At 39.7% G+C, this 16050-nt stretch overlaps 2 protein-coding genes across 2 annotated transcripts; one reads left to right on the top strand and one right to left on the bottom strand.

Annotated features, from left to right (window-relative positions):
* Window positions 1-58: 58 nt before the first annotated feature.
* LOC136435429 (RNA polymerase II-associated protein 3-like) lies at window positions 59-6769 on the top strand. The gene is made up of 12 exons (XM_066428927.1): window positions 59-529; window positions 1028-1192; window positions 1772-1900; window positions 2187-2314; window positions 2853-2974; window positions 3175-3245; window positions 3893-4015; window positions 4419-4663; window positions 4913-5078; window positions 5604-5701; window positions 5882-5976; window positions 6104-6769. The coding sequence occupies exons 1-12, from the start codon at window positions 377-379 to the stop codon at window positions 6196-6198; spliced, it is 1590 nt and encodes a 529-aa protein (XP_066285024.1). The 5' UTR covers window positions 59-376; the 3' UTR covers window positions 6199-6769.
* Window positions 6770-7789: 1020 nt separating this feature from the next.
* Window positions 7790-13337, bottom strand: LOC136434264 (lactadherin-like). Its single transcript, XM_066426992.1, has 4 exons — window positions 12801-13337; window positions 11733-11894; window positions 9989-10108; window positions 7790-8223 (listed from the first exon to the last, which is right to left on the bottom strand). The coding sequence occupies exons 1-4, from the start codon at window positions 12925-12927 to the stop codon at window positions 8108-8110; spliced, it is 525 nt and encodes a 174-aa protein (XP_066283089.1). The 5' UTR covers window positions 12928-13337; the 3' UTR covers window positions 7790-8107.
* Window positions 13338-16050: the final 2713 nt, after the last annotated feature.

The raw sequence follows: 16050 nt of genomic DNA, 5'->3' as shown, positions 1-16050 counted from the left end.
CACCCGATTAATCACAGCATCAAACACCCCCATCTTTTTCGAATGGAATATTCTGAAACAGGTGTCATAGGTTGTGTGCGCGTGGCATTGTGGGTAGAAGAACAAGTGTAATGGCGGCGCCCATGAGGAAAAAAATCGTCTGAAACTTTGCCTGACTTGTTTTCTTCCTGACGCCTAATTTTGAACGGAATTGCTTCTCATAAGTGTATTAGGTGCAATTTACAGCATTTACGTAGAAGTCCTCTTTGTTAGAAAGTTCTGACTTGAGTGTAACGGCGTTATTTTCCGAAAATTCTACGCGGGAAAAAAATTTCGTTTCTCTGACAACACAACTCGACATCATTTGACGTTTGACAGTCTCTTGAATAATATTAAGATGGCTTCTCCCGACAAGGCGTTAGAGATACAGATGCAGGTTCGTCAGAACGCATCAGAAATGCAAGATTTCCTGAAAGACTTGGACAGCTGGGAAGACGACATTAAGAAGAAAGACGAACAACTGAAGACACAGAAAGAAGGACATGAACCAGTGAGTTCTTAGCAGATTCTAGACATGCCAAATGTATGGTTAGATTCTTATTGTTTGTCATACTATAAAGCGTAAAAGCTATTAAGCTGTAATGTAAAAATAAAGACATTTGTTTCATGTGAAGATGAACTTGACGATATGTGCATATACTATGATATAGATAAAAATACTGTACATAATATTTAAGTTAGCGGAGACTTGATCTCAGGGGAGGATGAAAGGAGGCTTTTATGGTGTTTTAAGTTCACGGCTCAAAGAACAGTAGTTATGTGAAATTAAGCAGTGCAAGACAGAATGCATGTTCATGGTGTGGTGACTTTGCTGTGCATGGTCACCGCAAAAGCCATGAACATACACAGCAAATATTTCACAATCTACAGTACAATCTATAAGATCTTTTGAAACAAAATTGTCAACACATAAATATGGATTTAATGTTAAACCTCCATAGCTATTGTATAATTGTATTTATTTAATTTTTTTTCTTTATTTCTGAAGGTCTTGCCACCTATAAGAAACAGAGCTGCAGCCAAGAAGAAGAAGAAGAAGGTGAAGACAGAGGAAAAGAAGGAAGAAACTGGTGCTGGTCAGCAGAACGGTCAACAGAAGAAACCCAAGAGGATCAGTGGCTATGACTACCGGTCCTGGGACAAGTTTGATGTGGTACGTCTCGAGCAAGATAAAAACAAAGAAAGAAATGAGGAAACAAAAACACATGCAATAGAGAAACAGGCTTGGTGATGATTCCAAAACTATGTATACAATGTTGAGAAAACTCTGTACCCTATCTTTAAAATTACTGTGTTTTGTTTTAATTGATCAGTAATACCATTTATACATCTGAAGGTGGGGATTTTTATCCCAACTGACTTGTTGGTGTGTCTGTTTAATCTCCAAGCAGATAATGGAAGGCAAATTGTAATGTTTTCTTCCCCCTTTTTTGTTTTGCATTCTAGTGCTAAGGGTTGAAGTCTTTTGGAAAGCACATTTAAGGGCCGTGTAAGAAGAGTTTCAAACTATTTTTTTGTGTGTGAAATACAGTCAAACCTGTACAAGTGACCACCTCTACATAAGGACCACCTGTCCATTTTTTGGTGGTCCCTTAGATAATTTTTCTATTGACACAAGCATTAAGGACCCTGTCTATAGTGACTAGAAATATAGTGATTAGGTCCTCTGAGTGGTTCACTTGAGCAGAAACCATCTTGAGTGCTTTATCAATTGTGTGTTAATTCTTTGTAGGACCAAGAACTTGAGAAGCTGGAAGACGAGCAGAAGGAGTCATCGTCAGAATACGAGAGTGAAAGTGACAGTGAGAAGGCACTAGAGCAGCAGAGACTGATGCAGCAGGCGCTGATGGAGAAGGACAGGGTAATCTAACAAGCAATACTATTGGATAAATGTTCCAACTTTACTCAACAGTCACATTTGTTGACCAATCCTGAGAGCTGTTTGAAATTTGTTTTCATGATCAATTTCTGGTGTAAAAGAAATATGACACAAACGACACTATTGTATGAAAGTTCCAACTTTACTCAACAGTCACATGTGTTGACCAATCCAGAGGGCTGTTTTAAGTTTGTAGTCATGATCAAGTTTTTAATGTGTTAATAGGCAGCATTTCTCTATATCAAGAAGTTTATGTTTCTTCTTCTAGGGAAATGCTTTCTTTAAGGAAGGGAAATACGAGGAGGCCATGTCCTGCTACACAACAGGGATGGATGCTGACCCTAAGAACGCTGTCCTACCAGCCAACAGGGCCATGGCTCTCCTTAAGCTCAACAGGTGCTTGATACAAGTTTATTTTATTTTATCTAACCAGGAATACGTTTCGCCTGGTGGCGTTTTTCACAGATTTCTGGGGGGTTCAGCCCCTTACATAGAATTACATTGCAACGGTAAAAATTACAAATGATACAGGAATGATATGACACTAAAGTCTTTGTATTTTTGTATTGCATAATCTTTAAACTGCCTCAATGTGTAACACCAGTTTTGTACAGTAAGTACAAGCTGCTTTAGACTGGGTAGGAGTGTAATGCTTTATCCACTCACACCAGGATGGACCCCTACTCTTTTTGATAAGTGTGGTGTGCTATTTAATGTGCTGAAGGTGTGGCTCTCCTCAAGCACAGAACCTCTGACTTCATGTCTTATCCAAGAGATAAGAGTATGTTCCTAACCAAAGTTGATGGTGCAAAGTGCATTTCCCAAGGGCACAACATGCCAGGAATTCTAATCCAGACCTTTACATTCTAAGTCAACAACCTTAAACACGAGGCCACCATACCACAATGATAACAATGTCCCACACTATCTATAGGTATGAAGATGCTGTACGGGACTGTACTCTGGCATTAGACCTGGACCCAACCTACACCAAGGCCTACCATAGAAGAGCCACTGCACGCATGGAGCTGAACAAGCTGGAGGATGCAAAAAGAGGTTGGTTCTGCACTTCTCTCTCAAATCTATAGGGGGCAACCTTACACCTTGGACTTCAAATCCTCTATTGTTGCATATTTTACATTTACAATCTGTGACATCAGTGGAAGATTTAGATATACTGTATGCTAGAATGGTTGCATATTCATTTGATGTGGTTCCGAAGGTTTAACAACTTTCTCCCCATGTTTGTGCTTTAGATTATGAAAAGGTTTTGAGTTTGGATCCTTCCAATAAACAAGCCCAAGCTGAGCTAAGAAAAATAAAGAAGGTACAGTATGTTGTTGTTGTTATTGTACTTATAGCAGGACAACAATTTGAATTTATGAAAAGTTCACTCTTGGCCGTTGTCCTTTTCCTTTTGTTTCCTAGTAAGACTCTATACTTTTTAAGTCATTTATAGTGATATATTGTTCATATATTGATGATATTAACTCTAACATCTGATTCCTTGACATCAAAGGAACTGTTTACAAATAGCTTCTTCAGTCGACATGCTTTTCCTTCGAGGGGGTTATACCGCCCTTTTTACGGGGTGGCATGCCCTTTCGTTGGCTGATACAAGATGGGGATGCGCCAGTTCTCCCGTCCGGGTGAATGGTGTAAATCACCGTATGGCTGATACGAGACAGAGGTTCGCCAGGCCTTCATCCGGGTGATTTGTAGTGAATCACCAACTCCAGACAGAAGGATTTGGACCATTGCACACCGGGGCATGCCCCTACTCTCTTTTGAAAGATGTGGTGGGTTCTTTTACGTGCGTGGGGTGTGGCTCTCCCCCAACACGGGACCTCCATTTCACGTCCTATCTGAGGGACGTCCCTAACCCTAGATGAAATAGCTTACAGTCAAGAAATATTGTTATATCCTGTTCTGGAATGAATGCAGTAAATGTCAAATATCTCATGAATTCTTCAGGCTCTAGAACCAGCAACGAAGAAGTCGGAGGAAGTCATAGAAATCAAGAAAACAAAACCACAGCCAAAGGACCCATCTCATGTGGTCAGACCAATCAACAAACCCGTACACTTAAGGTCAAAGGTCAGTAACATTTTGTAAAAAACATTTTGTATAGCTGCCACATTTTGAGCTAATTTTTACATGATGTACCAGTATGCATGATACAGCTCAACAAGTGGTACACCAGTTTTGTGACATAATAGTAGAAAAGGAATAATGCAGACTTTATGTAATTAATAATACATGGTAACATGAAAGAGGTTTTAGTATGCACATTTAGTATAGCTTCAGTCGCAAGATCTAGGCTCTTCGAGGACAGATTGACTTTGCTTTTTTTGTTAGCTATGGACCACGAAGTATCCTCTAAATAAAACTTCTTACAAAATTGCAGGTCTCTGACAAGAGGGACAAATTCTGAACTTCAAGGAATCAGTTCAGACTAAGGGATATGTGTTGATTCTTGTTCATTTCTCTTTGTATTTAGAAACCACTAAGGAGACTCGTAATAGAGGAAATCGGAGGTGAAGAGGACAGGATCATGTTTCAACCGTCCACAAATCTCCAGGCAACAGAACTACCTTCATTTTCCTCAGAAGAAACAGCACAAATTCCTGTTGAGAACTCTGAAAAGTTGAAAACAGGCGGTGAAGAGAAGAAAGTGAGAGAAAACTTGATACAAGAGGTTGATGATTCTCCAAATGTGGATGTTCCACAAATCAATGTAAATAGGTAAGTTTGATTTCTGAAACTTCAGCAGGTGAGATTACCTGGTTGTGGACAAAGAATCTCCTATATCCTAGGTAATTTTGATGGATTTACCTTTGTTTCATGTTTTTTTAAAGATCACTTTACAACATTTCTATCGCAAATTTGCAATAGTTGTGTTTTAAAGATAAACAAGATTTATGAACGTGTTAAACAACACTTAGTCTACATAATGCTCCAACAGTTTTGAGTAACAGTTTTTTCCCAATATAGGCCCTCCAATGTAGAAAGGAAGAAACCCACCAGCCCCAGGGATCAACAACCTGTGGTGACCTCTGCCCCTCCAGCTGTCCCAGGTGCACCTGCCACAGCGCTCCAGATGCAGGCCGACTGGAGACGGCTGCATGGCTATCCTCAACTTCTCTATCAATACTTCAAGGTACGGAGGAGGTCTGGTGTTTAGAACCCATGCAGTTTTGTATGTCTTGAATGTTGCTTGCTATGTACATGGTGTGTCAAAGTTTATTTTTAGAACTTTTAAAATTTTTTAGAGTGGAATGTCCTGTCACTTAGTATGGTTGAGGTATCCTCACCAGATAGCCTTAAACTTATTAAACAAATGTTATTCTTAGAACTATTTTGAAGAGGAAGGTCCTGTCACCAACTATGATTGGGGCATCCTCACTTGATAGCTGTAAAGAATGTGTGAAGTTGGATATGCAAAGGTTAAGTGTGACATATGATGTTCAATGTACATGTAATGTAAACAGAACAACACAGCTACAGATTAACTGCCAAGCCTTCAGGGGACAGCAATGTGTGTATGGAATCCTCTATTTCAGAATGCAGTAAGATCATTTATTAGGATGTACAATGTGATGTAACACAACCTGAAATGTTGTATTATTTTGCCATTTTCCGGGCAACTAAAAAAGACTGCTAACTGCTGCATGTTTGTCCCCAGCAAATCCCCCCATCCATGTACGTGAAGCTGTTTCAACAGTCACTAGAGTCCGACATTCTCAACGGCATCATGTTACTTCTCAGGGACCACTACTTACCGTAAGTCTGGCATTTTGGGATGTTCCTAAAAAAGAAAATATGCTAGCAAAAATGAAGTTGTATGTTTTATAATTTCTCAAAAAGCTGAGGTATTGTTGTCTTATTTTGTTGCTTTGCACATTTCTGATTTTCTTCAAGTGTAATATAATGGTTTTAAAATCTTTTTTTCTTTTTGTACAGGAACAAAGATGATGTGTACAATGTGTTGAGGAGCATGTCAGAAGTGAAGAGATTCAATATGGCTATCATGTTCATGTCAACTAAGGACAAGCAAGGTTTGTATATTGTGTACTTGTGTGCTTATTCAGATAATTCATAATGACTTCTATTTTTTGTTTTCTCTAAAACACCATAAAGCATGATTCTGATCTGATTTGATTTGTTTGTTTGTTTGTTTTCCAGTTGTCGTTGAAGTATTCAAGGGCTTGAAGTTGTTGGGACATCAGTCACAACAAGATATTGAAGCACTGTGTAAGAAATATGGAGTAAACGTATGACACAGAATACAGTTGTATCCTCAGTGGATATTAAAACATCCTCCCTAAGAGATGTTTAAAAATGCTAACAATAAATTAAAAGGTACAAATTCAGCAAAATGCGCAAACAGAGATGTTGCAAATACATGTATTTGTAGACTGCATAAGGTAGCTTTGTTAACCGTTAGTGATGATATTACTATATTTTTACCGTTAAGAACAGACAATGCTGTACAAAAAAAGACTACTCAATGCGATGTGTATTGTGTGTGTGTATGAATTTTTGTGGTGATACATTTTTCTATTGTTTTGTATGATGGTCCGTCCATAATGTAGTCTTGAATTGTTTCTGCCCACTTCTTGAAGTCAGAATTGTTTCTAGTTAAATACTAAGAGCTATTGCGAGATTCAGAGCTGGATGTGTACCATGTACCAGTACCTAATATTATGTATTCCTTTGTGTATTCAGACATTCTGTGTCTTTTGTATTACACACATACAATCCCTCTGTTCATAAACGACCATGGACATATTTTTGCATCATAGCTATATTGTATATGTTGTGTGTGTGGACATACACTATGTTCTCAAATCATGTCTTTTGTCTTTCTTTGGAATGGATAGATATACTTTGGATTCGAAGAATTCCTAAATTCAAACTATAGTACCTCTGTACTCAAATGCATCACAGAAATAGGAGGTATAATTAATGTAACTTGATTAGTGTGATGTCACAAGAAGTGTTCTTATTATCTTAACCAATCAGAAGGCATGTCTGAAATGAAGATTGGACTTCATATTAAGAGCATTACTTTGGACTATACTGTCCATTTCTGATACCTTTATTAATGTAAATCACATGCAGGAGCTGACATATTGTAAGTTGAATTGGAGAGTTGATATGGCTATATATACATGTATTTACAGCACATTTAACAGCTATGTGTTAACAAACTGCATTAATACTACCAAATACACTTAGAATCTTAACATGAAATGAGAGGATATATGTGCAAAAAATAATATGGATAAACTACATGTACTGTAGTATTCAAAAGATCAAAGGACATTTTTCAATGTACTGAGCCATTGTACTGTACATGTACATGTACATACCATCTATCTTTGCAACTACCACAGTACAAAGTGGGTACAATATACAAGTAGGTCACTTATCCCCTTCGGTTTATAGTAATCGTTGGTTCAGGCAGACATGATAGATTTCCTTACTGTTGCCTGTGGTTACAATGGCTTTAGGATAACGAAATCCGTCAAAGATATTGCAATGACGTAGTGAGTAATATTACTAATAATAATGCACAGTATGGCTATTTCCACTCAATACAGCTCAATGTGTATAGATTCAAGTGAAAAATGTCCTTGCAAAAGCTGCATTGTTCTGACGTATAGTATATCATACATCAGAGGAAAAGTCTAAGTCTTAGGAGGAACATAGATCATGTATCCATGTTTTGTCAATCGTTGCTAACTCTTTACAATGGTTGGCCATACTCTCCAAGCAGAGGTTGGTGGGGGAGATCATCACCGTTTTATCATATGCCCCGTTTTTTTGTCCGCTCGCCACACCATGATAAAATGGTGACGAGCGGACAAAAAAACGGGGCATATGATAAAACGGTGACGATCTCTCCCACCAACCTCTGCTTGGAGAGTAGGTTGGCCAGTCAGAAGTAGCCTGGGTGCCATCCGATTACTACTGGGGCTTCAGGGTAGCGAGTGTAGCAGCCCTGGTAGTAATCGGATGGCACCCAGGCCAAGTTAGAAGACAGCCTTTTCATCGTATAGCTGTAAATATCTAGCATTTGGGGTTAGATATGAACGCTGTAGGAGTGACACTGTTCCAAAGGTGGTGTGCTATGTACATGGTTAATGTCAGTTGTACCGGTTGATCACTTCAGGTCCATTCCCATTAGTCGAGTCTCTTGCAGACACACAGGACACACAGACACACCAACAGAAGGACAATCCCTGATGTTGCCACACTCATCCATAGGTACATCTGGGCATGGCTGTTATAGGATCCTTCTGGGAAAAAAAAGATATGAAAACACACACATAATTTATGCATGTAAAAGTAGAAATGACAAACTTGTTGGGACTTAGGAATGCAATCATCATCATCATTCCAGGGTGTTGTCGCTCCTTTGGAGGAACCCCTCCCTTGACAGACTCCAGCCTTTTCTATGTCTAGCAGTTCTTGGCCATGCAAACCTCAGACAAATAAGACAAGTATTAAGGGTTGGCCCCACCTTGTTTACGTATAATGATAGAAATTCTTTAAAACATCCCAGTACAGTCAGCAGCTCAGGCAAATGATTCAAGTTTGGTGATCAGAATACAGCAACAAAAATATTGTTGCTTGCCATGCTTCTTTAATCAGACTTTCCTATTTCTAAAATCTCATGATTCTGTGAAATATGGCAGCCCTTGTACATGCGCATCTCATGCCTCAATACTGCATACAGTCAAACCAGTCACAAGTCACATCTAAACAGTTCCAACTAATGACGTTAAAAATACCCTCTTGTTTGGAACAACTACCTCCATTTAGCAACCATCTTTCCTCAGTCCCTGAGTGGTTGCTAGGACCAAATTTGACTGTATTTGTACATGTTTAAAAGGATTCATACAAGAGAGCATTACCTTTGCAACTTATTCTTCAGCAGAATGGAATTCTGACAAATATACTTGTTGTATCAGCTAGTAGTAACAGCACCCAAGATACTCATTCATCCTACTGTTACTGATTCTGTAAATTCCATTGGCAAATACTGTAATTCATCTCTATTGTACTTGAGTCTCACATATTGATGCTAGATGAGGTTTTTATACAGATAGGGTATCTTCTTACTTGACTAGTAGCAGCTATCAAGAAGCTCAATTCTACATGAGATATTTATAGGCGAGAACTAATGAGAGTAATTTATTTGATTAAACTATATTCTGCCTCTAACACGGGCGCCTAATTTTTTTCCCCTCATGATCTCACTGTTTTCTAGATCCAAGAACTATACACATGTATCCAAATTTGTGAGACTACCCTCGAGTTACCTCTGCAGCAAAGCTCACCGCCATTGAGATCCCCATAATACGCATTGATTTTGAATATCTCCCTACAGGGAGAATAGGGAATCTTACGGGATTGAATTGTAAGAAGTCTGGAGACCTTAGAGCTGGAAATCTGGCCATGAAGTGTCCCACCTCTGACCACAGATTGTAAACATGGGGGTTTGGTGGATTTGGTTTTCCTTTAGAGCCCTGTTAGCTACGCTTTGATGGACAGAAGTCAGGGACGATCCAGCGGCAAGGTCATTAAGTGTGAATAAGGCTCAATTCACAATAGATTTTTCATGGTGCTGTTTTTCTTTGTACTACTATGTATCCTGGGTGTAAGATTTAGAGCTAATTTTAGTGCATGTTGATTCTGAAGTTGAATCGTTGACAGACGAAAGGCAAATAAAAACTTCTGATTCTTCGCAAGAAAAAAAATAACGGCCGACTCTTCTTGAGAAAATGTTGCAACAGGAGGTACCTCAGTACATACCCGCCATCACTAACACGGGCGGCAGGCGGTATAGACTTCCAGTAACTACTGACGACTTGTTGACGTCACGTGTCCGAAAAGTCACGTGTCTTAGGTGATCAGTCATTCAAACCTGATGAAGCCTGCAGTACGGACGGTTAAATTTGCTGGGGTTTCTTTATTGCGTTGGGACACAGTTTATATGTTGATTATGTAGACCACCAACACAGATGGGTTTCGTAATAATGTGGCAACATGATTGATCACCTTGAACTTCGCAGCAGGTCCCATCGTGGTACGGCGGACAGAGACACTTGTACCCAGCGTGGACGTTGCTGTAGTACCTGGTTCCACCGTGGAAGCACTTCACACATATTGGCACTTTGGCTATACATGGATAGATCAAGACAAATAGAGCTACGTTTGGTCTATGACTGATACAAGTGTACCGATGCTTTTGAATCGATTTCTAATATGATATATATTCTGACAATGACTTCATTGACAGCGGAAAATTTGGAAACGTTCAAATTGTTACATATTATGTACACAGAACGGCCTAATTGACAATTGAATCTACCTATTTCAATCAATCCAATATTTCATGTTTTACTGATTCTGATACTGATTTGATTTTATGGATGACAAACCCTGGGCGCTGCAAAATTGATGCGTGCGTGCGTGCGAAGCAAAAGTTGGGTAAAAAAACGTTGCCTTCATTATGAAATCTAAGTAGTTTTATAAATTACTGAACTTACAGAACATGGTATATACCAAACAATAAATTCTTTATTTTTGGTCTTTCACATCTTTGAATACTTTGAGAAATTTCCCTCAGGGCTTGAAATATATTTTGTGCAAGGATGAGGTTTATGAAATAATCTGTAAGTTTTGCGGTAGGAAAATAGGCATTGTATGATGACGTTAGTATCCTTTTTCCGATTGTAGTTTACCGCATATATTTGCTCATTTTAAAGCTTCTTTGTACGATATATAGTATGGTCGCAAACATTTTTTGGAAACGGATAAAAATTATGCGCGAGCGGATTTCATCCATGCAATCAAGCGTGACCTATGGTTAATTTTGGACAGTAATGTGATATTCTGAGCAGCGGAAATTCTAAAAAATGTAAAACGGTGACCCAAATATGTCAAAGATTGTGCAGAAGACGAATCTCTTTAGGTCGACAGTTGTCTATTTCCTCGTCTATGAGGACCTCAATATATCGACATCGCTATCCCTATCCTTTTTATCTATGCCTTCAGATGTATAGCTGTGCCCTGGGGCGTAGTCTAAATTGATTTTGAGAACACCAAATCGATGTCTACTATTGCCCTTCCCCGCAAATGAGGAAAACAAAGGAAATACCTCAAAATGAAGAAAAAAAAACAATGTCAAATTTTGCAACTTTAAAGTTTGATCAACAACTCTCATACTAGCTAATGACGATGTGTTTACATGACAAATGTCCCTATATAATCAATAAAGATGAACATATTATCTGAAAATATGAATATACAGTATTATGAGTAATATGACGTTGTAGGGCATGTATCAGATAACACGTCATATTACTCATAATTCTGTGTATTCATTTTTTATATTGCTTATTCATCTTTATTGATCATTTAGGGAATTTTGCAATGTCTATATATCTTGATATATAGAATCTCTCTATTTAAAATGACAGTTTTACAGCTGTTTTGTGGCATGAATACCACCCAGAGTGCAATGAAGGTCATTTAGAGCAATTACCCTCTGTGCACACTCTCCCTTCAGGTTAGGTGCCATGAGAATGCCCTTTTATTAAAATGTTTTTTTTTTAATAATAAAACATTGACCTGCGTTTGACAGTGAAGCAAATAAAAGAAACATTTTGCTGTGTATATAGAGTGTGAAATGAAAATTTCTATAGAAAAATCAAAATAACGGAAGGCTGAGAGCAGTCCTGAATTCACGCTATCCTCAGTACTAGTAACTGTAATACCTTAAGTTTGAATTGAAACTCACCTATTGTCCTAGACAACAGTGGGGCATAGGGCATCTTGTTGATAGCTTCACAACACGTGCCCCTTACGTTTTCTGGGCACAAACAAGTCCCGTCTTCCCGAGGAGTACCTCCGTTAAGGCACACTCCGGTGATACACAACCCCATGTCACTCTTCAATGCATCTGTAGCAAATTCAAAGACGGATATTAACTGAGAGAGCATACTTCATATATATTGTTTTTTCGAGCAATGTTAGTTTCCTATGATTGTTGTAAAAGTTGCCATACCATATACATATCGTATGCAAATATTGAGCAACAAGTTATCTCTGCTGTTGTTATTATGAACTGTTATTACTGTATAAACAACTCGTTTTTACAGTCGTCGTCATAATTAGTTTTCTTGGATTGTTGCCTCAGAAATAAGTACATTTTTCAATGGACGGGCCAGCAAACAGTTGACGATTTGCTCCTGTATCTGTCCCAAAATCCAGTCATTTAGGTCAAAATCGATAAAATTTGACTGAACAGTAATCATAGTTCTTTCCTGTTTGAGCAAGATTTATTGTAAAAGACAAACAGATACCCGTGCAGGCTGATAAACATCAAAATGACGAATGCGTCATCATGTGTGCGGAGTTTGCAATTAATGGTGATTAAATATACGCTACATCTTATTCAATAACAAACAAGAGGTGCATAAGCAAAAACATATTTGACAACATAAATGCACAAACATATCAAAACAGCAAGATAAAGGTTATATAAAGGGAACAATCCATGCGGAAAAGTGGAACGTAAATGTCAATTGTCAATTTTTGTTAGTCCTGACCTTGGTGCTGAATCCTCTGTCGTATTAATCTAAAGGTAAAAGGTTGCTGGCCTTAACTAACATAACGTTATGGCTTTGCTGATAGGATTGTACATCAATTATGTAAGGCATTTGCCTCTGGGATGTGACCAAACTCCTTTGGGGAATGAAGAGAAGCTGTATGGACAACGGAAGACCATTTCGCAACATAAGATCTCACACAATGGGTTGACACATGTACATAAGGAAAACCTGCTTTGAGAACTGCCCAAACTAACCTGTCAGTGTCAGAAGACTGGCGACCATCACAACCAAAACAGCCACCGAATGGTGATGTGGTCTTCGTGAAAATACGAAGCAGTTTCCCGTTGATGAGACAAAGAACTGCGGTCTGCAGTTCGACATCTTACTTGGATGGTGCCGTCATCGGAGATCCAACGCACATACGCTTAAGCCACGGCATAAACTGTCCGTCCCCATTGTGTCATCGCGGCACTATCACAGATAGAGACAGGGGCTCTCCAGAGCAGCTTCAGGCATACGTGACAGATGAGGTCCGTTTAATTTGATCCCATGACAGTGATGCTCCAGTGACGAGGGTGCTACGGCCGTCAGTCGAAGGTCTTCGGAAGCGGGTTGATGAACCGCCGCCGTTGCAACAACGGTATTTCAATACTATTTTCTACAGCCGCGTATTCTGTAGAAATCACCACACGGCAGAACACCCACGTGAGTAAGTGGATGTGAAATATCCATTTAACCACATTACCCGCACAATGCTACTCGTATGGTCGATTACAGGAAGTCCTCTTCGTACGCTTCGACCATTCCCTTACCTATAACCATTACTCTACTCAAGCTTCCATGTACACGTAGTACATGGATGTGAGAACTGAACGTGTCGGACAGTTTTTGATAGCTACCTAGTAAGCGGATCCCTTTGTCAATGTCACCCCGCAGAAGCAAGGGAGGCGTTGTATATCATTACTGCAACTAATATATCCTCCTCGACGTCTGAAAGTCTCTTCTTTTCATACCAACTTATTGAACAACGACGCCTTCCTGTCTCATGACGCATGGAAGGAAAATCCATTTCTCGTGACTTACAGTGAACTGTTTTGAATTGCTCATGACGCCTGTCGACGCTGTGTGTGGTTTACATGTGGTTTCATATGTCGATTATGTGTAGAACAACCTTGGTGAATTGGTTCTTAGAGGTTTTCTAGACGCGTACGCCATGATTTGTGACTATCGTGGGAGTTCTGCCTACAATGCCCCCTGGCCTGGGTATGGTAATAAATGACATGTTCTTAACACTACCCTTTACGTCCATACTACCGGTACCTTAACAGCTACAGGGAGCTCTTTTCCGCTGAAGGCTGAACTCAAAGATAGCACTTTTTCAGCCACGTAGACCACAGTTGTAGGTAGGTGATTTGGTTAAACGTTATGCTGACCCCGCTATTCGACGCCCATTAAGATAACCACGAAACCCGGCGACAGCGTGAAATAAAGATAAACTGACTTTTAAAAGACGACGTCCTAGGGTGGGCATTTTGAAAGCTTAAAGATAAGGTTTCGCTATATTCCCGCAGACGCTACTTGAATGTGTGGGATTTCGTAAAGCGTTCTGCTGACCTCGTGTCTTGGAGCGGCCTAAGCTGTCTATAAAGATAAGGCACCATGTTTCTGACAGGAAATAGATAAACAGACAATCTAGACAAGCTCCAAAGTGGGAGCTTGTCACGTTATTATCATTGTCATTATGGACGTGAGGCAATGGAAAGTACGTTCACTTTAGTCATGGGGGATCCCCTGGAGCTAATCATACATGAGAGAAAAAGGTTAGAATAAACGTTTGGGAGAAATGAAATGAAAGAAGCAGACAACTTAAAATGCGTGCGTACTCTTAAGAGAGTAGTCAAACGAATGCAGATATTTCCCGTAAGGCATTTAATGAATAGTGATAGCACCAACGCTACAGCGTCTGACTGGGTTTATAACTGTATAATGAAGAGATATGGACTTAGTTTCATTGTAGGCGACGTTTTGCACTGCGTTTGCGTCATGAGAACCGCCTTCCTAGTTTAACACAGTTAATCTATATTTCGTCGTATTGATAGAATCAACGTTAAATGCGCGGTGTTCTTCATGTTATATCTTGTCTTATTAGAGCGTCTGGCTGACTTGCATGATATGAATCAGTGGCTTGGAACGTATCTGTCTGGAGATTTCACATGCGTAAGGTGACACATTATAATGTGCCACAATGTAAGGCTTAAGAATTCTACATGATACGACACAACAGGACACAACACGACGCAATTGATTTAATTGCACAACAGGTTTTAGGTACAGCCGGCAGCCACAAATATTCACCCATTTTTTTTGGTACTTCTTCCACCATTACAAGAAAATGCCGCATTGGGAAATATCACAGCCATGGGCAGATTCGTAGTATAAAAATTGATTATCCCAATACAATGTGCAATGCAACTGTCCGTAAAACATTCGACCATGAAAGGTAAGACATTCGGTAACATTATGACCATCAAAGTGGAAAAAAAGGAATTGAATTGTACAGTGCATGCCCATTGTGTGGCAATGTATGCCACCTCTAACATGTGTAGAACGAGCGAGCGGCAAATTTGTCCATTAGTGAAAGTCATTGTTTGAGGGACCCAATTTCAGCAACAAATTGAGGCCTTAGGCTTTTGCAGACGACCTTGTTCCTTGTGGCGTATGGCCCGACAATAAAAGGTCGATTTTTTTCGTCAATGTGGTAACGCTTGCTTGTACCATTTTAAAGCCGGTTACCCCTAATCGATCAGTTGCGGTCACGCAAGTCCATTGGGAGGGTATGTAGATAGATGGGAGAGAGAGAGAGAGAGAAGGTTTTGGGGCCTTTAAGCCTCCTCTCACTGGACCCACTGCACGCTGGCGGCGTCGTTGCGGCCGATCGAATTGACAAAAAACGATTTTTTTTAAAAGTTAAGCTAATTTCTGCTTTGTGTGTTTTGTTGTCTTCTTGGTCATACTTGTACGTTTTGAATGATATTCCCATTATAAAGTGAAGGGTCGGGTAGCACAAATCCAGTTTAGAACGCAGCGACGCCGCCAGTGTGCCGCGGGTCCAGTGAGAGGGGGGCTTAAGCGGGTATCTCACCGACGCTGCGGTACGCTGGCGACCTCGCTGCGGCCGAGCGATTTGACAAGAGAATTTCATCGATAAAAAACTAATCTTTTTTACGCTTTGTGTGTTTTGTTGTCTTTTTAGTCACACTTGTACGTTTTGCATGATATTTCCATTATAACGTCAAGGGTAACACAAATCCAATCTAAGTCGCCAACGTGACGCAACCCAGTGAGATACCCGCTTTAGGCAAAATCTGCCATTGTTCCATATTCCACCCTGACGTATATACATAGTGTGTATTGAATTGTATAACTTCAGACCAGATACCTCTATGAGTTAGGTGAACTTTACATGACGGATATGCGACGCACTGTGCAAAAGACGACGTAGAC

Source organism: Branchiostoma lanceolatum, chromosome 5 (genome assembly GCF_035083965.1).
Source record: "Branchiostoma lanceolatum isolate klBraLanc5 chromosome 5, klBraLanc5.hap2, whole genome shotgun sequence".
In the NCBI taxonomy this organism is placed as follows: Eukaryota; Metazoa; Chordata; class Leptocardii; order Amphioxiformes; family Branchiostomatidae; genus Branchiostoma; species Branchiostoma lanceolatum.
The sequence above is the reverse complement of the archived record's forward strand: the minus strand, read 5'-3'. Positions and strand labels throughout refer to the sequence as shown.

Coding starts and splice junctions, on each gene's coding strand:
- LOC136435429 (XM_066428927.1), top strand. CDS start 377: ATGGCTTCTCCCGACAAGGCGTTAGAGATACAGATGCAGGTTCGTCAG. Junction 530..1,027: donor AGAAAGAAGGACATGAACCA/GTGAGTTCTTAG, acceptor TTATTTCTGAAG/GTCTTGCCACCTATAAGAAA. Junction 2,975..3,174: donor GCTGGAGGATGCAAAAAGAG/GTTGGTTCTGCA, acceptor TTTGTGCTTTAG/ATTATGAAAAGGTTTTGAGT.
- LOC136434264 (XM_066426992.1), bottom strand. CDS start 12,927: ATGTCGAACTGCAGACCGCAGTTCTTTGTCTCATCAACGGGAAACTGC. Junction 11,895..12,800: donor CAGTCTTCTGACACTGACAG/GTTAGTTTGGGC, acceptor AATTTGCTACAG/ATGCATTGAAGAGTGACATG. Junction 10,109..11,732: donor ACTGTTGTCTAGGACAATAG/GTGAGTTTCAAT, acceptor ATCCATGTATAG/CCAAAGTGCCAATATGTGTG.